Here is a 22,499-nt window from a genome sequence, read left to right as displayed (position 1 = left end):
GGGGTTGGGGAGCAACCTCCATCCAGAACCTTCAGACTCTTGGAGCAGACCTGTCCCCACAGGCAGAAAGTTACCAGAGGTCAGGATGTGACCCTCAGGTCCCACAGGCACCCCTGGGTTCGCCAGGCTTCCTGGGAGCCTTGGGCAGCCGCACCCTTTCCCAGGGAGGAGGTACCTGGGATTATTCACAGGGCGGGTCCCTGCTGTCAGCACCTGTCTGGTCTCACTAATTCCCTCTCCGTGCTGTAGACGGTGGACTGAGCAGAGCCTGGCCCTCCTTTTTCTCCTCCTCTCCCCCTTTGGTTAGGGCTCCTGGCCTTTCTCTTCTCTCTGAAAAGCCAGGGCCCAGTCTTCTTTCCCGGGGAGAGAGTGCCCTCTAGTGCCCGGGAGGGTGAAGGCCGAGGAGGAGGGCAGGGCCAGAGGCCAAGCCTGAAAGGAGGCCCTGCCAGCCAATGAGGGGTGAGCCGGCTGCAGCTTGACCTGCGGAGCTGGGACAGCAAGGGACCCACAGGTATTTCTGAGTGTATGTGTGTTTAGCTGTGTTTCTTCTTGAAAAGCCCTCTCTTATCAGAAGGACTGGACTCCACCAGATGGAGTGTAAAGATCAGGGTTTTTGCTCTGCTCTGGAAATAGGACCCTCCCCCTCTTCAACTCTTACATCCCATCCTCTTCCCAATCACAGTCTGTACCCAGCTGGGAAGAAATTCTCCACATTAGACCTCTCGAAGTGAGTTTGTATTTTTCCATCCTCCTACCCCCGGTCCCTGATAGCTCAACTGGTAAAGAATCCGCTTGCAATGCAGGAGGCCTTGGTTAGATTCGATTCCTGGGTTGGGAAGATCTCCTGGAGAAGGGAACGGCTACTCACTCCAGTATTCTGGCCTGAAGAATCCCAGGGACAGAGGAGCCTGGTGGGCTACAGTCCGTGGGGTCGCAAAGGGTAGGACATGACTAAGCGACCTTCACTTTCACTTTCACCCCTGGACCTCACAGCCCTCTTCTATAAGAGTGAGGGTTAGCAACCCTAGATTGCAGGCTTGGTGCGAGGATTAAATAAAGCGTATGTGAGTGTCTACTCAGGCCTCACACATGGTAGGCACTCAATGAGATCTGGTTGCCCAGGGAAACAGGGTGGGGGTGTTTCCCCATCCAATGAGCACCTGACGTGTGCTGGGGACCCAGAGAAGCTTATCCACGTGCTAGCCTTCAGGAGGGCAGATGGGGCCATGCAGTGGGGAGGGTGCTCCGTTTGAGGGGTGAGCGCAGTTGGGGTAAACATCATTGTCTTCCGTAGAGCCGAGGTCTCTCCTGTCCGTGTCCTGGAATCACGTGAAGATGCTGTGGTGGCTTCTTGTCTTCTCTACTCTGGGTCTCGGGGCCTGGGGTGAGTTTTCTTCATTGGCTTAGAGAGTAATTAAGAAGGATCATCCTACAGTCTCGTAACAAGAAATCTTTGAATGCCTGGTCTCCCTTAGGAGGCTGGTAGGAAGCCAGAGCAGGAGCAGGAGGACAGCTTTGCATTTACAGCACAGAACTTGGAGTCCGCAGACCTGGGTGCAAATCCTTGCCCTGCCTCCAGCAATGATTTTAAATAAGTTAGTCACCTCTTGAAAGCTTAATTTTCCCACTTGAAGCCTGAGATAAAGTTATGATCTATATTTATTGTGAGAATAGAATGGGAAAATGAACTGGAAGGACTTAGCACTTGAGCAATGGGGCAATGATTCTATCTGCAATATTATGTCACCCTATGACTGGGGTTTATTGGTTGTCAGTAAGAGAAAGCTCCTTCAGGGTGGGAGTCTGTTGAAATCCCCAGAGTCCCGCCCACAGGAGCATGGGCATAGCAAATGCCCCCAAAATCAATCCCAGAGGAACTGACTTGATTTGTGCAGGGAATTCCAGTCCCTTCTGTGTACAGTCGGTCCATTGCTTCCATTAGGCAAAATGCATACAAGGAAAGACTTTGTGGTTTTGAAGAGCCTGGATGCATTTCCAGTGGTTTTTGTCATTGTTGATTTTGCCAATTGTATGTGGCACATGAGAAAAGGACAATATTTCCGACCCCTTGCCCTTGTCTGTTTAACTAACTTCCTAGGAGTTTACCTGGAGCTGGTGTTGGAGAAAACCATGCCTCATGGTACTGCTGGAGGTGGTCCTCTGGCCCCAGAGGGGCTTCCTGAAAGCACTCAGAGATCTGGGGAGGCAGAGGGTTGTGGAGAGGAGCCTGAGCCACTGCCACAGAAAGGACTGGTACTGGGGCTCTCTGAGGGCTGATGCGAAATGGAATGTTCCTTTACAGGTGATTCCTCCTGGGATAAAACGCAAGATAAACACCTGTCCAAGGGACTTCAGGACCTGCTTGGCAACATCTCACAGCTCATTGAAAAAGACAAACGGGGTCTCAGTGGTGAGGAGGTTTGAGGACCAGCTGGGTTTCTCTTGGGACCAGGCAGTTAATGGTGGGATGGGGTGGTTGGGGCTGAGACACAGGAACACCTGCATGGGTTGTCTTAGGCCTTGGCAGGCAGGGAAGCGGGGGAAGGGGAAGTGGGAGTGCTGCTGGGAGGGACCAGAAACCCAGGAAGGGGAGGTGCAGTCTGTGAATTCAGGCCCCCAAGCCTGAGGTTGGAGACTTTGCCCTCAGGAGTCCTCAGACTGAAGGGGAGTCACTGGCCCTGCCTGGAGGGCCCCCCAGGTTGAGGAGGAAATGCCCCCCTGCGGGAGCGCTGGGAGCAGGGCGAAGGAAGCAGAGTCCCAGAAGAAACTGTCAGTGAGCTTGGAGCACACAGAGGGCAGTAGCGCTGGGGTGGAACGGAGAGGGTCCCTGGGGGCTCTCCCTGGGGCAAATGGTGACATGAAAGGCTTCCTGGAGCAGAGGAGGGAGGGACCCTCAACCAGAGAAGGTCATCCAGTTGTGGGGGCCAAGCACCTAGGCTGGTCTGGGCAGGCGCAGTCCTGCATTGGAGTGAGTAGTGAAGTAGAAACGTGGAGGCAAGGAGAGGAGGCTGTGCCCGCCTGCCCACAGAAGGCCTCCTCCTGCAGCTCTTCTGCAGCTACCACGGGGCAGAACTGGCCTCAGCTGGTGTGTGTGGCCCAGGGCCCAAGGTGGCAACAGTGGAGCAGGGTGTGCCAAGTGACACCCGCACGGCTCCCCTGCAGGTGTCTCCACCATGGTCTCTCGCGAGCAGTGGGGGGCAGATGCCATTGGCTGCTGTGCCCAGCTGGCCCTGCCGGTGGACTTCCTTGTCACACACCACGTCCCTGGGCTGGAATGTCACAACCAGACCTTGTGCAGTCAGAGGCTGCGGGAGCTGCAGGGCCATCACGTGCGCAACGGCTGGTGTGACGTAGCCTACAAGTAAGAGGCTGGGCTGGGGGCGTGTGACCCAGCGCTCCTAAGGGTGCCTCCCTCACCCCTCTCTTCTCTATTTCCTTCATTTTCTGGGTTGTGGTTGTACCTGGTTAATAATGAATGCAATGAAAAAATATCCTATAAAATTCCAAAGCCTTTGAAATTTTCTGTGAGGTTCTTGACTTTGAGCTCTCTTAAAAGGGAGGAAGGAAATTTAAGTGATGACTCTACTTTCTGTTCACCTGCTAATGGTTCACACAGCACATTGCAGGCTAGGAATGGCTTCCCCGTATGTGGGTGCATGGGTGCGTTTGCCCCCTGACAGAGTGTGAGGTTGGCTGGGTGGGTGTCGCCATCTCCATGTTACAGGCTGGGGGACCAAGGTCACAATGCTGCTAAGTCATGTGGCCCAGGCTGGCTCGGGATTGCCCCTTTGCCCTCTGATCCTTCCACTACAGCGCTGTCTGGGCTTTCACCTCAGTGAGGGAGGCATCTACCTCTTCCCCCGATGGTCACTCTAGCAGGCCCTCCCAGTGCCCAGGACCAAGTACCTCAGCCCCCCTCTGATGTCAGCTCATCGTGGACGATTCCTGTGTGTGGGAACGGCTTCCCACCTCAAGAGCACCTGCAGCTCTCTGCTTTTCTGCTTCAGGCTTTCATCCAAGCCCCTGACGGTGAACCCCCTGGAGGCCAGGCTTTGTGGCTAACTTCTTAGTCTCCAGCCTTCTGAAGGGACAATTTTAAGTACTTCTCTCCTTGGAAGGTCACATGTCAAGGAGTGCGGTGCTGAGCCCCAGGTGTCCGTGGGGAAGCCAAACCAATTCTTCTCGCGTGGTGTTTCTTCCTGGCTCACTCCTCTGGCCCCTTCAGTCTGGCTTCCGAGGTCTCTTCCCAAATAAACTGCCTGCATCCACATCCTTGTTTGAGGTGCTGCCTCCTGGGAAGTCTATGTAAGAGGTTACCCTAGCAGAGAGAAATCACACCAACAGCCTGTGTGGAGATCACAGACACACAGCATTTTGGAAGGAGGAGGAGAGCCATTTTGAGGAAACGTAGAGGCCGAGAAGAATCTTAAATTGTTTGGTTGGGTCTGGGGGAGCCTCTGGGTGGCAGCTCCAGGACCCCTTCCCTTTCAAGTGTGCAGGATGATCTATACAAAACCCAGCATCTGAACTGGGGGCGGGGTGAGGAACGCGGGAGTAGTCCTTCTAAGGATGAGTGTAAGTCACTTTGTGTATCCATTGTCTCGGATGCTGCTGCTGCTGCTGCTAAGTCGCTTCAGTCGTGTTCGACTCTGTGCGACCCCATGGATGGCAGCCCGCCAGGCTCCCCCGTCCCTGGCATTCTCCAGGCAAGAACACTGGAGTGGGTTGCCATGTCCTTCTCCAATGCATGAAAGTGAAAAGTGAAAGTGAAGTCGCTCAGTCGTGCCTGACTCTTAGCGACCCCATGGCCTGCAGCCTACCAGGCTCCTCCGCCCATGGGATTTTCCAGTACTGGAGTAGGGTGCCATTGCCTTCTCCGATTGTCTCGGATGAATCCGTGCAAATTCCCTCTAGTGAACTTGGTTTGGCCCTTCTCCCTTAGGAGGCTGGGTTGGGGTTCCTCTTCAGGGATGTGCCTGGGGCCAGCCACCAAGCCTGGATTTCCCTCTCCACAGCTTCCTGGTTGGGGACGACGGCAGGGTGTACGAAGGTGTTGGCTGGAATGTCCAAGGTGTGCACACCCAGGGCTACAACAATATCTCCCTGGGCCTCGCCTTCTTTGGCAGCAGCAGAGGTAATGGTCACCCCAGCTGTCCTTCTCCGTAGAGCTAGCTAGTTCTTTGTCTCACACTGTCTCTCCACCCCCCGCACACTGGTGATGACGCTTCCTCTCCTGGAATCCTCTCCCCTGCCTTTGGGGAACGGTCTTCCTCCCCCTGCTCTGGCTTCCTCCCAGCCTCCTTGCCTCCTGGCCCACCCCTCAGGGGAGGCTCTCCATCCTTCCTCCTGCACCCTAGTTCTGCTCCCGCTCTGGTCTTGGGAGAGTCTGGGCTCCAACTCTCATTCTTGCATCAAAGACTAGAACACCTCTCTAGCTCAGATGCTTCTGTAGTATCAGGCCTGGCTTCTGGCCAGCCACTTCCTCCTTCCATCTCTCTCTCTCTCTCTGAGATTTTCTGTGCAATTTTTAAAAGCCATGTTGGGGCTCCAAACCCCAAGTCCCCTCCACTGTCCTCTAGTCTTATTGCCACCCCGCCCGCCTGCATCCCAACATACATCCATTGATTCTCTGAACGTTTACAGTTAATAAGTGGGCTTACCTGGTGACTCAGTGATAAAGAACTCACCTGCAGTGCAGGAGATGAGGGTTTGGTTCCTGGGTTGGGAATATCTCCTGGAGAAGGGAATGGCAGCCCATTCCAGTACTCTTGCCTGGGAAATCCCATGGACAGAGGAGCCTGGCAGGCTACAGTCCATGGGGTCTCAAGAGAGTCGGACATGATTTTGTGACTAAATAACAACAACTAGCAAAGCCTCTGCACATCTAGTTTCCTATGGCGCCCTCCCAATATCTTTTGAGATGGCCCAGGTAAGTTTCACGACTACTATTACAGTAGGTACAGCCCAAGTTTCAGAGAGGTAAGTGACCCAGGTGACATAGCTGTAAGGAGAGGAATCAGAACACAAGCTCATCCCTTCCATTTCTGCTCCAGGGCAGCTTCCTGTTTGCCAGAGGAGTCTTGATGTTCAACTCGGTTGATTTCTGTACCACTCTTTGCCCCTGGGTGTTACCTTGTGAGCTGTGGGCTCTTGAGCTCAGAACTTCTTGGCGACCTCAAGTTCCTCTTTGTGAATAGTGGGGTTCATCATAGCATCTGCCTCTCAGGCTTGATGTGAGGATTACAGCAGCCACTGCAGACAGAGAGGCTGGCACATGCCTGGAAGGGCCCTAGTGATGGGAAACCCTAACGCAGCCAGGGGGCTTTAGTGAGCATGGGGCTGCCATCCAGCTCTTCCCCAGGGAGACAGATGAATGAAGTCTCGGTGGGTCTTTGGGAAAGGTCTTTCCAGTCACCAAAGCTCTGTCCAGGCAGACCCTTGAATTCCAAGCTGTCCAGCACTCAGGATGAGCCTGTTCCCCTTCCTCCCCCTTCAACAGCTATGCAGGAGCTGGCAGGACATCTTGTCTCCCCACAGAACTCTGCAACTCAGGCCAGATCGAGGCTTCCTAAGGATCACTCTCTTCCAGGCCACAGCCCTAGCCCTGCCGCCCTGGCAGCCATGGAAGGTTTGATCTCCTCTGCTGTCCGCAAGGGCCACCTGTCACCCCTGTATGTCCAGCCACTCCTTGTGAAAGGTGAGAGCTGCCTGTCCTCTCAGCAGAATGCAAGTCTCAAGGAAGGTAAGACTTTAAGTCTTAAAAGAAAAATTTTTTTTTGGCAGTGCTGCAAGGCATATGAGATCTTAGTTCCCTGACCAGGGATCAAACTCAGGTTGCCTACCTTGGAAGTATGGAGTGTTAATCACTGAACCCCCAGGGAAGTCCCTAAGACCTTGAGTCTTACTGGACCTCCCTCAAGATTCACTCCCATTCACTTCCAAATGCCACTGGATGTGACTTTTTCAGTCAGGCTCTCACTGGAGTTGTTCTTTTTTTTAAAAGTATTTTTTAATTGGTGGAAAATTGCTTTACAATTTTGGGTTGGTTTCTGCCATAATGTGAATCAGTCATAATTATATATATCCTCCCCCCCCCCCCACCCCAGCCCTCTAGGTCATCACAATGTGCTGGGCTGGGCTCTCTGAGTCCTTTAGCAACTTCCCACTGTCTGTTTTACTGATGATAGTGTATATATGTCAATGCCACTTTCTCAATTTGTCCCACTCTCATCTTCCTCTGCTGTGTGTACAAGTCTGTTCTCTACGAGGTTCATCAGTACCATGCTTCTAGATTCCATATGTATATGTTACTATATGACACCTATTTTTCTCTTTCTAACTTACTTCACTCTGTATAAGAAGCTCTAGGTTTATCCATCTCACTACTACTGACTCAGATTCATTCTTTGTTATGGCTGAATAATATTCCATTGTATAAATGTACCACAAGTTTTTTTTTTTTTTTAATGCAAACTCATCTGTTGATGGACATCTAGGTTGCTTCCATGTCTTGGCTATTGTAAATATTGCTTCAGTGAACATTGGGGTACTTGTATCTTTTATAATTGTGGTTTTCTTGGGGTATATGCCCAGTAGTGGGATTTCTGGGTCATATGGTAGATTTATTCCTGGATTTTTAAGGAATCGCCATACTATTCCATTTGTTTTCCATAATGGCTGTATCTATTTACCTTTCCATCAACAGTGCAGGAGGGTTCCCTTTTCTCCATCCCTGCTCCAGCATTTACTGTTTGTAGATTTTTTTTGATGATGGCTATTCCAACTGGTATGAGTGATATGTTACAATAGTTTTGATTTGGATTTTTCTCATAATGAGTGTTGTTGAGCATCTTTTCATGTGTTTATTATTCATCTGTATGTCTTCTTTGAAGAAATGTCTGCCATTTTTTTAATTGGGTTGCTTGTTTTTCTGATATTGAGCTGTATGAACTGCTTATGTATTTTGGAGGTTAACTCTTTGTCTGGGGAAACAGTGTAAATAGTGGCAGACTTTTTTGAGGGGGCTCCAAAATCACTGCAGATGGTGAGTGCAGCCATGAAATTAAAAGACGCTTGCTCCTTGGAAGAAAGGCTATGACAAACATAGACAGCATATTAAAAAGCAGAGACATTACTTTGCCAACAAAGGTCCATCTAGTCAAGGCTATGGTTTTTCTAATAGTCATGTATGGATGTGAGAGTTGGACTATAAAGAAAGCTGAGTGCAGAAGAATTGATGCGTTTGAACTGTGGTGTTGGAGAAGACTCTTGAGAGTCCCTTGGACTGCAAGGATATCCAACCAGTCCATCCTAAAGGAAGTCAGTCCTGAATATTCATTGGAAGGACTGGTGTTGAAGCTGAAACTCCAATACTTTGGCCACCTGATGTGAAGAGCTGACTCATTTGAAAAGACCCTGATGCTGGGAAAGATTGAAGGCGTAAGGAGAAAGGGGCAACAGAGGATGAGATGATTGGATGGCATCACCGACTCAATGGACATGAGTTTGAGTAAACTCTGGGAGTTGGTGATGGACAGGGAGGCCTGGCGTGCTGAAATCCATGGGGTCACAAAGAGTCAGACATGACTGAGCGACTGAACTGAACTGAACTGAACCCTTTGTCAGTTGCTTCGTTTGCAAATATTTTCTCCCATTCTGCGGTTTATCTTTTCATGTTGTCTATAGTTTCCTTTGTTGTGCAAAAGCTTTTAAGTTTTATTAGTTTCCACTTGTTTATTTTTGTTTTTATTTCCCTTAATTTAGGAGATGGGTCAGAGAGAATCTTGCTGCAATTTATGTCAAAGAGTGTACTGTCTATGTTTTCCTCTAAGAGCTTTATAGTTTCTGGCCTTACATTTAAGCCTTTAATCCATTTAAAGTTTATTTTTGTGTATGATGTTAAGAAGTGTTCTAATTTCATTCTTTTTCACGTAGCTGTCCATTTTTCCCAGTACCACTTATTGAAGAGGCTGTCTTTTTCACTGGAGTCCTCTGATGGGCAACTGGTCACCCAACTCTCTGAAACATTAGGGCTTGCAAACCTTGAGGGGGGCCCTCCAGGTCACCTACTTGTCCCTCCGATTCCTAGAATGATAGAGGCATGGCACTCGGCATAGTCTAGCTTGTGTTCACTCATTCCTACGTCAGTTATTTACTGAGCACCTGCGTGTTGCTGAGGATGTATCAAGAGAGCAAACACACAACAGCAGTGCCCTCATGAAGTTTCAGTCAAGATGGTGAAACACAATAAGAACACAAACAAGTAAAATAGTTGGTGTGTTACCTGGTGAAATGGTGAAAAGTGCTATGAAGGGAAAAAAGCCTGGCGAGGGGTAGGGTACACAAACACAAAAATGCACGCCTTTCTGAATACAGAAATTATCAGTAGAGCTGCATTAACAGACCAAGAGCTTAAGGCATTACTTGTACTGACTTAAAGGAAGAGTTCAACATAATTCAAGGAAGATTAAATGCAGATTTTGAGTTTAACAAGCAGCAACATCAAAACTGGGACAGTTAGAAGGGAGTTTCCTGGTGGTCCAGTGGTCAGGGCTCTGTGCTTTCACTGCTGGGGGTCCCGGTTTGATCCCTCGTTAGGGAACTTAGATCCCACAAGCCACATGGTGTGGCCTAAACAAACAGTGTAGTTAATAGGCACTATTCATCTTTTCTTGGACTTAATAGAATTTTAAAGAAAATTGGACTTTTGTATTAGACCTTGGAGTGAATTTGATCTCTGCCTTTGGATGGTGTCATCTGTCAGTATTAATAATTGCTTATGCTGACAGAGTTTTGTGGACTACAAGTGATTCTTAAAGACATGTTTTCAGATGAAAATTCAACTGATTTCTCCAAAAAGACCCTGTTACGCATACGTACACACACACACACACACACACACACACACACAACACACACACACACGACAGTTGTTCAGATAAATAAATACACTTTGGACTTGGGATAAAGCATCCATGTCCCCTCAAGATCAACATTCCCATTGTCCTTTGGGTTCTGATTTTTGGGGTTGTAGCTGGTGATTCTTAGCTCCTGCATCTTGAATGCAATTTCTGTTCCCAGATAGGCCACCAGGAACTGCTGGGCTCTCCAGGTCCATAGTCATGGTCAGGGCAGGATGCCGAGAGGGTGGGCGAGATGTTCAGTAGCGAGGTGGGTGACCAGAGCGGGCACAATGAATCCTCACATCCATTTTTTGCCCCACTACAGTTTGCCCACTTATTGTCCAGAGGTCTGCTTGGGATGCCAGGGAGGCCCACTGCCCCGAGATGAACCAGCCGGCTCAGTATGTCATCATTATCCACACCGCGGGGCGAACCTGCAACAGGTCTGATGAATGTCGCGTGCTGGTCCAAGATATCCAGTCCTCCTTCATGGATAGATTGGACTCGTGTGATATTGGGTACAAGTAAGTGTGCCTGAGGCTGTGAAGGCTTCTCTTCCCATGGGGGTGGATACTGATCCTGTGAAAGGAGTGGGAAGAGGACCTAATATTTACTGAGAGCCCAGCATAGGAGAGGTGGTCCTTCTCACTCACGGATTCCTCACCAAGCCCTGGGTAGGCCTTATTTAGGATGTAGCTAAGGGGTGGTCATCTCTCTTGAGCACATTCTCAAAATGTGTGTCTTTATTATTTTAATTGAAGTATAGCTGTTTATAATGTTTTGTTAGTTTCAGGTGCAAAGTGATTCAGTTTTATACATACATATATATTCTTTTTCAGATTCTTTTCCCTAATAGGTTATTCAGTTCAGTTCAGTTCAGTCACTCAGTTGTGTCTGGCACTTTGAGACTCCATGGACTGCAGCACGCCAGGCTTCCCTGTCCATTACCAACTCCCAGAGCTTGCTCAAACTCATGTTCATCGAGTCCGTGATGTCATCCAACCATCTCATCCTCTGTCATCCCCTTCTCATCCTGCCTTCAGTCTTTCCCAACTTTAGGTTCTTTTCAAATGAGTCAGTTCTTCACACTGGGTGGCCAAAGGATTGGAGCTTCAGCTTTAGCATAGTCCTGCCAATGAATATTCAGGACTGATTTCTGTTAGGATTGACTGGTTGGATCTCCTTGCAGTCCAAGGGACTCTCAAGAATCTTATCCAACACCACAATTCAAAAGCATCAATTCTTCAGTGCTCAGCTTTCTTTATGGTCCAACCCAAATATACGTGACTACTGGGAAAACCATAGCTTTGATGATATGGACCTTTGTTGGCAAAGCAATGTCTCTGCTTTCTAATATGCTGTCTAAATTGGTCATAGCTTTTCTTCCAAGGAGCAAGTGTCTTTTAATTTCATGGCTGCAGTCACCATCTGCAGTGATTTAGGAGGCCCCCAAAATAAAGTCTGACACTGTTTGCATTGTTCCCCCATCTATTTCCCATGAAGTGATGGGATCAGATGCCATGATCTTAGTTTTTTAAAGATGAATTTTAAGCCAACTTTTTCACTCTCCTCTTTCACTTTCAGCAAGAGGCTCTTTAGTTCCTCTTTCCTTTCTGCCAAAATGGTAGTGTTATCTGCATATCTGAGGTTATTGATATTTCTCCCAGTAATCTTGCTTTTAGCTTGTGCTTCATCCAGCCTGGCATTTTTCATGATGTACTCTGCATTTAAGTTAGATAAACAGGTGACAATATACAGCCTTGATATACTCCTTTCTCAATTTGGAACCAGTCAATTTTTTCATGTCCGGTTCTAACTGTTGCTTCTTGACCTGCATACAGATTTCTCAGGAGGCAGGCAAAGTGGTCTGGTATTCCCATCTCTAAGAATTCTCCAGTTTGTTGTAACCCACACAGTCAAAAGCTTTAGCATACTCAATGAAGCAGAAATAGATATTTTTCTGGAACTCTCTTGCTTTTTCTGTGATCCAACAGATGTTGGCAATTTGATCTCTGGTTCCTCTGATTTTTTTAAATCCAGCTTGAACATCTGGAAGTTCTCAGTTCACATACTGTTGAAGCCTCGCTTGGGGAATTTTGAACATTACTTTGCTAATGTATGAGATGTGTGCAATTGTGTGATAGTTTGAGCATTCTTTGGCTTTGCCTTTCTTTGGGATTGGAATGAAAACTGACCTTTTCCAGTCCTGTGGCCACTGCTGAGTTTTTCAGCTTTGCTGACATATTTACTGCAGCACTTTAACAGCATCATCTTTTAAGATTTGAAATAGCTCAACTGGAATCCCATCACCTCCACTGGCTTTGTTCGTCCTGATGCTTGCTAAGGCCCACTTGACTTCTGACTCCAGGATGTCTGGCTCTATGTGAGTGATCACACCATCGTGGTTATTTGGGTAACGAAGATCTTTTTATTTTTCGTACATTTCTTCTCTGCATTCTTGCCACCTCTTCTTAATATCTTCTGCTTCTGCTTCTGTTAGGTCCATATGATTTCTGTCCCTTCTTATGCCCATCTTTGCATGAATTGTTCCCTTGTTATCTCTAATTTTCTTGAAGACATCTTTAGTCTTTCCCATCCTATTGTTTTCCTCTATTTCTTTGCATTGATCACTGAGGAAGGCTTTCTTATCTCTCCTTGCTATTCTTTGGAACTCTGCATTTGGATGAGTATATTTTTCCTTTTCTCCGTTGCCTTTAGCTTCTCTTCTTTTCTCAGCTATTTTTAAGGCCTCTTCAGACAACCATTTTGCCTTTTTTGTATTTCTTTCTTTTGGGGATGGTCTTGATCACCACCTCCTGTACAGCGTCACAAATCTCCATCCATAGTTCTTCAGGCACTCTATCTAGCAAATCTAATCCCTTGAATCTATTTGTCACTTCCATTGTATAATCCTAGGGATTTGATTTAGGTCATACCTAAATGGTCTAGTGGTTTTCCCTCCTTTCTTCAATTTAAGTCTGAATTTGGCAATAAGAGTTCGTAGTCTGAGCCACAGTCAGCTCCTGGTGGTGTTTTTGCTGACTGTGTAGAGCTTTTCTGTCTTTGGCTACAAAGAATATAATCAATCTGACTTTGGTGTCGGCCATCTGATGCTGTCCATGTGTAGAGTCGTCTCTTGTGCTGTTGGAGAGGGTGTTTGCTACGCCCACACAATAGTAAGTAGAGCTTCCTGTGCTAGACAGGAGGTCCTTGTTGGTTATCTCCTTTATGAACAGTAGTGTGAATGTGTGTCCTTTCGAAAGGTCAGATATTGACACGATGGAGACCAAGGCTGTGCTGAAAAGGTACTATAGGACATCAGATGCAGGGAAGATTGTAAAACCTGTAGAAAGGAGCATCTAAAGATTATGCCTTTTTCACAGAATCACCTCCCACTCCTCGGCTTAGGCTCTGTCTCTCAGTTCAGCCCCAACCTGAAGTTTGTCTCCCTCATGTTAGACTCTCCTTGGCATCTGGAAAGTATCAGCCTCCTTGGGAGGACATCTTTCCTTACACAAGTAGATGAGGTGACGGGGAGCAGCCAGAGAAGAAGCAACTGGGAGAGTGTGGTGCAATGGAAGCTAAGAGTGTTTGAAGAGGTGGGAATTGGCAGGGCCTCTGCTTCCCTGGTGGCTCAGATGGTAAAGCGTCTGTCTACAATGCGTGAGACCCAGGTTCGATCCCTGGGTTGGGAAGATCCCTGGAGAACGAAATGGCAGCCCACTCCAGTACTATTGCCTGGAAAATCCCATGGATAGAGTAGCATGGTAGGCTACAGTCCATGGGGTCGCAAAGAGTTGGACACAACTGAGCAACTCCACTTTCTTTTTTTCTGAAACAGAGAGGTCAGGGAAGGCAAAGTCAGGGAAGTGTTCTCCTGTCCAGATAGTACCTTTGGATCTCTCTAATGGCAAAGTCTGTAATCCTTTTATAGAGGAGACACTGACCTAACAGAAGAGTGGAGACTTTTTGAAGGATGCTTTCAGAGACTGAAGATAAGATGTTTGGGGTTCAGTTCAGTTCAGTCGCTCAGTCGTGTCTGACTCTTTGCGACCCCATGAATCGCAGCACGCCAGGCCTCCCTGTCCATCACCAACTCCCGGAGTTCACTCAGACTCACATCCATCGAGTCCGTGATGCCATCCAGCCATCTCATCCTCTTGTCGTCCCCTTCTCCTCCTGCCCCCAATCCCTCCCAGCATCAGAGTCTTTTCCAATGAGTCAACTCTTTGCATGAGGTGGCCAAAGTACTGGAGCTTTAGCTTTAGCATCAGTCCTTCCAAAGAAATCCCAGGGCTGATCTCCTTCAGAATGGACTGGTTGGATCTCCTTGCAGTCCAAGGGACCCTCAAGAGTCTTCTCCTATTTAATATCTTGGACTTAGCCTCTGAACAACAGCAACAGCAACAACAACGTCCTATCAGAAACGGCGGCATGGAGTCTTACGTCTTAGGGTGGGTCTCTACTGACCCAGACAGCGTATGTGTGCACAGGAGTCACAGGAGCCCCAGTGGAGCTGGAGTTTAGTCCCTGCTGCTGCTGCTGCTGCTGAGTCGCCTCAGTTATGTCCGACTCTGTGCGACCCCATGGACTGTAGCCCACCAGGCTCCCCCGACCCTGGGATTCTCCAGGCAAGAACACTGGAGTGGGTTGCCATTGCCTTCTCCAATGCATGAAAGTGAAAAGTGAAAGTGAAGTCGCTCAGTCGTGTCCGACCCTCAGCGACCCCATGGACTGCAGCCCACCAGGCTCCCCCGTCCATGGGATTTTCCAGGCAAGAGTACTGGAGTGGGGTGCCATTGCCTTCTCTGTTTTAGTCCCTACTTGTCCCCAAGCCCAGGACAGCTATGTGCAGGGACCCTGCCTTAGATGGATTTACCACTGCTGCTTGATGTACTCCTGGGCTGACTGCCTCTCCTCTCTCCAATCCCTGGTAGTAACATCGTTTTCAAGATAGGAGGAAACTTTTCCTCCAACATCTATTACCTATCAGGATGTGTTTTTCTGGGCCCTGGTATGCAGAATTATTCCCAGTAGGAGGAGGGAGGAGAAGGCGATGGCACCCCACTCCAGTACTCTTGCCTGGAAAATCCCATGGATGGAGGAGCCTGGTGGGCTGCAGTCCGTGGGGTTGCTAAAAGTTGGACACGACTGAGCGACTTCCCTTTCACTTTTCACTTTCATGCATTGGAGAAGGAAATGGCAACCCACTCCAGTGTTATTGCCTGGAGAATCCCAGGGACGGGGGAGCCTGGTGGTCTGCTGTCTGTGGGGTCACACAGAGTCGGACACGACTGAAGTGACTTAAGCAGCAGCAGCAGCAGCAGCAGCAGCAGCAGGAGGAGGAGGGAATGGTGGGATTTCTCACCAAGATCAGGAGCCCAGCAAGGGGAATAGGTGGGTCCAGGTGTGGGTTCATGGTCTTTCTGGGTGGCAGCTGAAGCCAGGGAAGTAGATGGGTTAGTCCTGGGACAAAGTGTCAAGTGAGAAGAGGGGAGTTAGGGCCACATCCCGAGGAACCCTCCAGGTGCAGGGAAGGACACAGGAAGATGAGGTGATGAGGAGCAGCCAGAGAAGAAGCAACTGGGAGAGTGCAGTGCGACGGAAACTAAGAGTGTTTGAAGAGGCAGGGATTGGCAGGGCCTCCCGAACAGAGAGGCCAGGGAAGGCAAGGTTGGGAACGTGTTCTTCGTGTGTCCTTAGTCGTGGGGAGGTGTAGGTCATCTGTGCGCAGCAGTTCCACTGGTGAGGTAGGGCTGCAGGGGTTGAAAATACTGTCACTGTTCCTAGACTGTGAGCTACCTGCAACAGTGGTGCTGTGCTGAGGCCCATGGGCTCATGAGAGAGGATTGTTGTTGGGAATTTTGTCAAATCATTGGTAGGCTGAGATCAGCCATGGTGGGAGAGCAACGAAAGCTGCAGGTCAGGGCTGAGGACCATGTCCCTTGCCCATGAGAGCTGGCTGACCAGCATGACACTGGCAGGGACTCTTTGTTACACAGTGTTTAGGACTTGATAAGCTAATCAATGTCTGATGAGTAGACAAGAATGACTGAGTGAATGGAACAGCCTCAGAGTGCCTCTCTTTCACGCCCTTCTCCATCTCCCCTGGCTGTCCTCTAGCTTCCTTGTGGGCCAGGATGGCATCATCTATGAAGGAGTAGGCTGGAGTGTCCAAGGCTCCCACACCCCCAGCTACAATGACATTGCCCTGGGCCTCGCCTTTATGGGCACCTTCTCTGGTAAGTGGATGCTTTGGGCAGTAGTGGTCATTGTGTGGTATTTGAGGGAAAGCATCTGACAGCGTCTGCTGAAGTGACTTAGCAGCAGCAGCAGCAGCAGTGCTGGGTTTGCCCCACTTCAGATCTGATGTTGAACTAAGTTCAGTGTGAGAGGTGGCCTTTGAGACAGAATTCCACCCCAAATTTACATATTTCACACCCAAACAAATGCCTCTCTCTTCTGATATCCGAGACACATTAGACAAGGAAAGAAGATCTTTGTGTATGTTTCTGGTAAGTTTTTACCATGACATCCACGTGTGGACACTTGCCTTATTTGCCAAATGCACAGATGAGCCCTGTCTCTGCATCCAGAGTGCACGCTGAGAATTGCTATTGCTCAGAGGTTTGATCAGAGTTTGTTTAAGCTCAGGGGCCTTTTGTGGAATCTCTGGGAAGAGAAGGCTATGTCGCTGGGGGCTAGTACTAGATCGGGCCTTGGATAGGGGAAGGAGTGAGCCAGGGGAATATGCCTGGGGATGATGCTGGGCCTATGAAGGTGAAGAAAACACTCTATGGCTAATGCAGGGCTGTTAAACCATAACATTATCAACATTTCAGGTCAGATAATTCACTGGGGCTGCCCTGTTCACTGTAGGGTATTTAGCAACATCCCTGGCATCTAACTACTAGATACCTACAACATCCTTCCCTTCACTGTCACAACCCAAAATGTTTCTCAGTTCAGTTCAGTTGCTCAGTCTTGTCCGACTCTTTGCGACCCCATGAATCGCAGCACGCCAGGCCTCCCTGTCCATCACCAACTCCCAGAGTGCACTCAGACCCATGTCCATCGAGTCCGTGATGCCATCCAGCCATCTCATCCTCGGTCGTCCCCTTCTCCTCCTGCCCCCAAATCCCTCCCAGCATCAGAGTCTTTTCCAATGAGTCAACTCTTCACATGAGGTGTCCAAAGTACTGGAGCTTCAGCTTTAGCATCATTCCTTCCAAAGAAATCCCAGGGCTGATCTCCTTCAGAATGGACTGGTTGGATCTCCTTGCAGTCCAAGGGACTCTCAAGAGTCTTCTCCAACACCACAGTTCAAAAGCATCAATTCTTTGGCGCTCAGCCTTCTTCACAGTCCAACTCTCACATCCATACATGACCACAGGAAAAACCAGAGCCTTGACTAGACGGACCTTAGTCGGCAAAGTAATGTCTCTGCTTTTGAATATGCTATCTAGGTTGATCTAGGGGGTTAGATTGTCGCCTGTAGAACAACCAGGCTAAAGGCTTTGTACAGCCCCAGAATGATTGTATATTGTATCTCAGGCTCTGCTCTTCTGATTCAGGAAGAACTTTGGTGCTGAGCAATCTAAAGACTTGGTTTTCTACCTGTCTGCAAGGTGGAATGTACCAGTTTGGTGGTAAAGGTGGGTTAGGGGGATCTAGGAGTGTGTCCTGCCCTGGAACAAACGCGGGAATCCTATAACTGATGAGTCTGCTGTGGTTTGCAGGTTCCCCGCCCAATGCCGCAGCGCTGGAGGCAGCCAAGAACCTGATCCAGTGTTCCGTGATCAAGGGGCACCTGGTCTCCGACTACCTGTTGGTGGGGCACAGTGACGTGACCAACGTTCTGTCTCCTGGGCGGGCTTTGTACAACGTCATTAAGACTTGGCCTCATTTCAGACACTAGGGAGCCCCTTTTTCTCCCAAGACCATTCCCATCCCCAACCCCATCCCCTTCCCCTTCCCCAGCCCCACCTGCTGGTCCTCCCCTTCCTCTCCATTCTGATTCAACACCTGTATCCCCTCCTTGGCAACCCCATCCTGTGCCTCCTGTCTCAGGTTAGTGTGATCATTTCCTGCCAGCATCTCCCAGAATCTCTTAAACCCTGCAGTTGGATGTTCCCAGCCCTCTGAGTCTGGGCCCAGTCTTCCTCTCTTCTCACCTTCCTCTCCCCACCACCCATGTCTTCAGCCAGGTGAGCTTTCTTGTCCCCTGACGCACACCCCTCTCCTGGTGTGCCTTCCCCTGCCGTCTGCCTGGCAGCCCCCAGCCTCACATGTGACCCAGGTCAGTGTCCCAGCCCCTCCTCTCTGCTCACACACTGCCTTGCCCTAATTTGGAAGCAGCCCTTATTTCAAGGCAGTAATTGTTTATAGACATTCTCTCCACTGGGTTGTGAGGTTGTCCACTTTCATTCATGTCTGTGTCTTCAGTTCTTCAGCAGTGTCTAGAATTCAGGAGATGAGACAGATATTTATTGGAGAAATGGATGAATAAAGGGGAGTGGGCCAAGTCCCTGCTCCCCTTTCCAATTTGCTGGACATACCCTCTTTGGGCAGGATTTGCTGGACCTTGGGCAGTCCCCCATCCTGCCAGCATTCTCTCTGTTCCATTCTTTTCCAGTCCGAGGCTCAGAACTGGCTCTGGTTGCTTGTCTCTGGGGTCCTGTGTCCACATCCTCCCACACCCCTGTGAGGACAGGACCATGCATTACTCCAGACCCAGGCCCAGGCTGTGTCCACACAGGCCACCCAGCACCTCCCCGCATAAGGGATGCTCACAGATAACAAATTATAAACTAGCATTTCAGATCCAGCTAAAAGTATCAAGGAAATCATGTAAGGTAGGAAAGAAAAATTAACTAGAAGTGTAAAATATGAGAAATTGGGTAATAGAACTCATGAGAGAGTAAGAAATATAATAACCATTTCAGAAATGACCAGGTAAAAGAAGGAAGATAAAAAGTAAATGCACATAACAGATAACACCTTAGAAGAAAAAGAAGATCGAATGAAGGAAAAAATTAAAAATCCAAAAGAAATAAAAAACAAGAGTAAAACAACCAGATGGAAAGTAACCAATGTAGTTGATAAGCAAAGAAGTTACAAGGCATGTATAACTGAAGTCCCTAAACAAGAAAACTAAAATAAGGGAATAGGACAAATACAAAAACTGTAATTCTAGAAAACCTTCCTGAAAAAAAAGTTTTGAAAATTTGCTTTTACTTTGCTTTGTATTTAAAAAGAATGACTCACAAAGATGAATTACAGGGTGTATTAAACTAACGGGTTTTCAATAAAACATTTCCTCTGGGCATTCAGAATAAAACCCCCAAAATGTGACAAATAAGAGAGAAAAATGTCATCAGACTTTTTGACAACATTTTCAGCTAGGAAAAAAGTGGAAGAATATATTTAAAATGTAAGGGGAAAATGTGATAATGTGATCCAAGGGTTTTATAGTCAATAAAATTGAGTTTCAAATACAAAGGTCACAGATATACTCTCATCAACATGTAAGAATTCTGGGAATATAGTCTCATGAGCCCTTCCTTAGGAGTCTACAAGATAATGACCTCAAACAACCAAAATAAGACATTAACATAATGACCAGAGATAAATATTAATGTATGTGTATTTGTAAATTAAGACTAAATGAAGATTATCAAAGTGAGAGTATAGTATGTAATGGTTGTGAGTGCTAACAATGTAGCAGATTACAGAACTGAAAAAAAATGTGGAGGGAATGAGAAGAGTGTCTGCAAATTTAAACTATTTTAGTAATTATACTGTTGGTGCTAATCTTTGTATTGTTTTTGCATGAAAATTTACTGTGAGATGTGGGGTCAAACAAATGAGTAAATATGTGATATTCTAATTCTATCACCCCCAGTGTTTTTGAAAGTAAGATTCTCAAGGTGGAAAAAGAAGAGGTTAAGTAATATACCAGAGCCCTGGATTTGAATTGAAAATATAAGGATAAACCCACGAGGTACTTATGAACTCATGAAGTGTTTCATTTTAACATTTTTAACCACTGTCTGGTGAAGGGTCTGGAAACTTTGATCCATCCAGTAGCAATAAGTTAGCACCAGATTGTGAGCTGAAATTACAATATCCCAATAAAAGAAATAAAAAGTTCTTGGAGAAACAACTGATTTTGTGTCTGGGGATAGAAAATGTGCAAGATAAGTGTGAAACATTTTCTCATATCAGATAACAATGAAGTCAAAAAACATTTTCTCAGTTTGGGTCAAAAGGTCTTGGGAGACTGCTGCCTAATGGGAGAATTCCAATGTCTCCTATCTACCCAATGGGACAAGCTGAGCATTGAGAGCAACAACAGTTTCTATGGGTCTGAGCTCATTAAATTTAAATTCATAAGTTCATAATGATACAAAATGCCTAACTGATCACCTTTGGAAAACCTGATTCCACTCATTTATTTGAAAACCTGTAAAAAGGGGGAAGGAAAAAAGCACCTATTCTGCTCTTCCTATACAAAGGACAGAAGTGAGTAACCAAATGGTAGAGAAACTTCACCAAATTTCACCAAATATTCACACGTCAAGTGTGAATTTCCTGGTGGTTGGTGAAAAGGCCCTCAAAGTAATGTCAGACACTAGCCAGTTCCTGAGCCATGTGTGTTTCATTTAGTGTTACCCTTATAACATGACATTTGTAAAGGATACTATTGGCTGATGGTTGCTTGTGATGGGAGGACAGAGGTTCTTGGAGAAATAATTGATTCCCAGTCTGGAATAAGAAATATACAAGATGCATATGTGATCTATGGACAGTTCAGAGTGCCTCTATCACTGCAGAAATGTTGGGGAAACTCGGCTTAGATCTTGGTTACTGTGAGGCCAAATTTATACGTTCTCTTTACTTTCATATCAAATAATGGTGATACTGAAATACCTTGGGCTAGGCTAGTTGAGAAGGGATGGGAACTTACATTACAAGTAGGAACTTAGAACACTGTGGATATAATAAGATAAAGAATCAAATGTCCACATATCTTTAGGGTGTTTAGAGTAAAGGCGAACCTCTTGCTTTCACATAGCACATGGTGGTTTCATCTGTAGGTGCTCTGGAGTGAGGAGAACTTGCCAGGGAACTGACATACGGATTCACCAAGTTCCTTCCTTCCTCAAGAGGAGAGATCCTTCCTTGCGAGAAGAAGAGGGCTGGAGGGAGGTGGTTTGTGCTGTGAGTCATGGAGCTGTGAACCTCAGGGTCTGCTCATATGCACTCACTTTTCCCCTCTAGTTTTGGGAAACATCTGTTCATCTTTTAGTCCCAATCCAGCATCACTTTCTCACAAATGTGCTCAGTGCCCTGCTCTTTTTCCGCACAGCACCATTAGAGATGTTGTGTTCATTTGATTGCTTTGTGTCTCTCTTTTCCACTAGGATGTAGACCTCATGGGGGCAGACAACAGGGTGTGTTTTTCTCCCTGGCATATACCCAGTTCCTAATATGGTGTCAGGAGCACTGGGTCACCCTGGTAGCTCAATGTTTGTTTCACAAATCAATGTATAAATGTTCTCAATTTCTGGATTGTGAGAAGGATCTTCTCATATTCCAGTTACTATAGATTGAATTTTGCTATAGATTGGTTTTTCTAGTAGTCTGTATGGATGTGAGAGCTGGACTATAAAGAAGGCTGAAAGCCAAAGAATTGGTGCTGTTGAACTGTGGCATTGGAGAAGACTCTTGAGAGTCCCTTGGTCTGCGAGGAGATCCAACCAGTCAATCTTGGAAATCAGTCCTGAATATTCATTGGAAGGCCTGATGCTGAAGCTGAAACTTCAATACGTTGGCCACCTGATGTGAATAACTGACTCAATGAAAAAGACCCAGATGCAGGGAAAGATTGAAGGCAGGAGGAGAAGGGGATGACAGAGGATAAGATGGTTGTATGGCATCACTGACTCAATAGACGTGAGTTTGAGCAAGCTCCAGGAGATGGTGAAGGACAGGGAAGCCTGGCATGCTGCAGTCCATGGGGTCACAAAGAGTCAGACACGACTGAGCAATTGAACAACAAAATAGATTGAATTGTGTTCCTGAAAATTCATGTGTTGAAGCCTTAACCTCCAAGGTGATGGTATTTGGAGATAGGACCTTTGGGAGTTAGTCAGAGCTAGATGAGATCATGGGGGTGGGGCCCTCATGAAGAGATTAAGGTCCTTAAAAGAAAAGACATCAAAGAGCTTTCTCACTCTCTCTTTCCCCTCACTAGGTCAGGACACAGTGAGAAGATCCCAGGGCCTGAGAACGTTCTCTTGTCTAACAGTTGGAAATGAATTATCTGAAGAGACACATGTGCTGACAAAGCAAAAGACTCTTGGGAAGGGGTGCCTGGGCAGAGAGTAGGAGGGTAGGGGAAGCCAGGAGGACTGCTCTGCCATGTGGCTCACAGTCTCAGGTTTTATGGTGATGGGATTAGTTTCCAGGTTGTCTCTGGCCAATTATTCTGACTCAGGGTCTTTCCTGGTGGCTCACACATTCCTCAGCCAAGATGGATTCTAGCAAGTAGGATTCTGGGAGGTTGGCATCTCCTTTTGACCTTTCCCAAAT

The 22,499-nt window shown here is 47.5% G+C and overlaps 1 protein-coding gene across 5 annotated transcripts; it reads left to right on the top strand.

Annotated features, from left to right (window-relative positions):
- On the top strand, window positions 10-20,055 carry PGLYRP4 (peptidoglycan recognition protein 4). Of its 5 annotated transcripts, none has more exons than XM_005677515.3 (9): window positions 10-511; window positions 1,295-1,384; window positions 2,303-2,410; window positions 3,163-3,361; window positions 5,016-5,134; window positions 6,590-6,742; window positions 10,228-10,426; window positions 16,026-16,144; window positions 17,642-20,055. In XM_005677515.3, the coding sequence occupies exons 2-9, from the start codon at window positions 1,336-1,338 to the stop codon at window positions 17,818-17,820; spliced, it is 1,125 nt and encodes a 374-aa protein (XP_005677572.2). In that variant the 5' UTR covers window positions 10-511; window positions 1,295-1,335; the 3' UTR covers window positions 17,821-20,055. The 5 variants fall into 5 exon arrangements, with proteins under 5 accessions (XP_005677572.2, XP_017901618.1, XP_017901616.1 ...); XM_018046129.1 differs by having other exon boundaries at window positions 6,500-6,697; XM_018046127.1 differs by having other exon boundaries at window positions 6,500-6,742.

This window comes from Capra hircus, chromosome 3 (assembly GCF_001704415.2).
Source record: "Capra hircus breed San Clemente chromosome 3, ASM170441v1, whole genome shotgun sequence".
Lineage (NCBI taxonomy): Eukaryota > Metazoa > Chordata > Mammalia > Artiodactyla > Bovidae > Capra > Capra hircus.
This window is presented reverse-complemented; position numbering and strand designations above follow the sequence as displayed.

Bases quoted from the DNA above. Each gene is read 5' to 3' on its own strand.
- PGLYRP4 (XM_018046127.1), top strand. From the start codon at position 1,336: ATGCTGTGGTGGCTTCTTGTCTTCTCTACTCTGGGTCTCGGGGCCTGG. The intron at 3,362-5,015 runs GTAAGAGGCTGG...CCCTCTCCACAG, and splicing joins TGGTGTGACGTAGCCTACAA to CTTCCTGGTTGGGGACGACG. The intron at 5,135-6,499 runs GTAATGGTCACC...CCCCTTCAACAG, and splicing joins CTTCTTTGGCAGCAGCAGAG to CTATGCAGGAGCTGGCAGGA.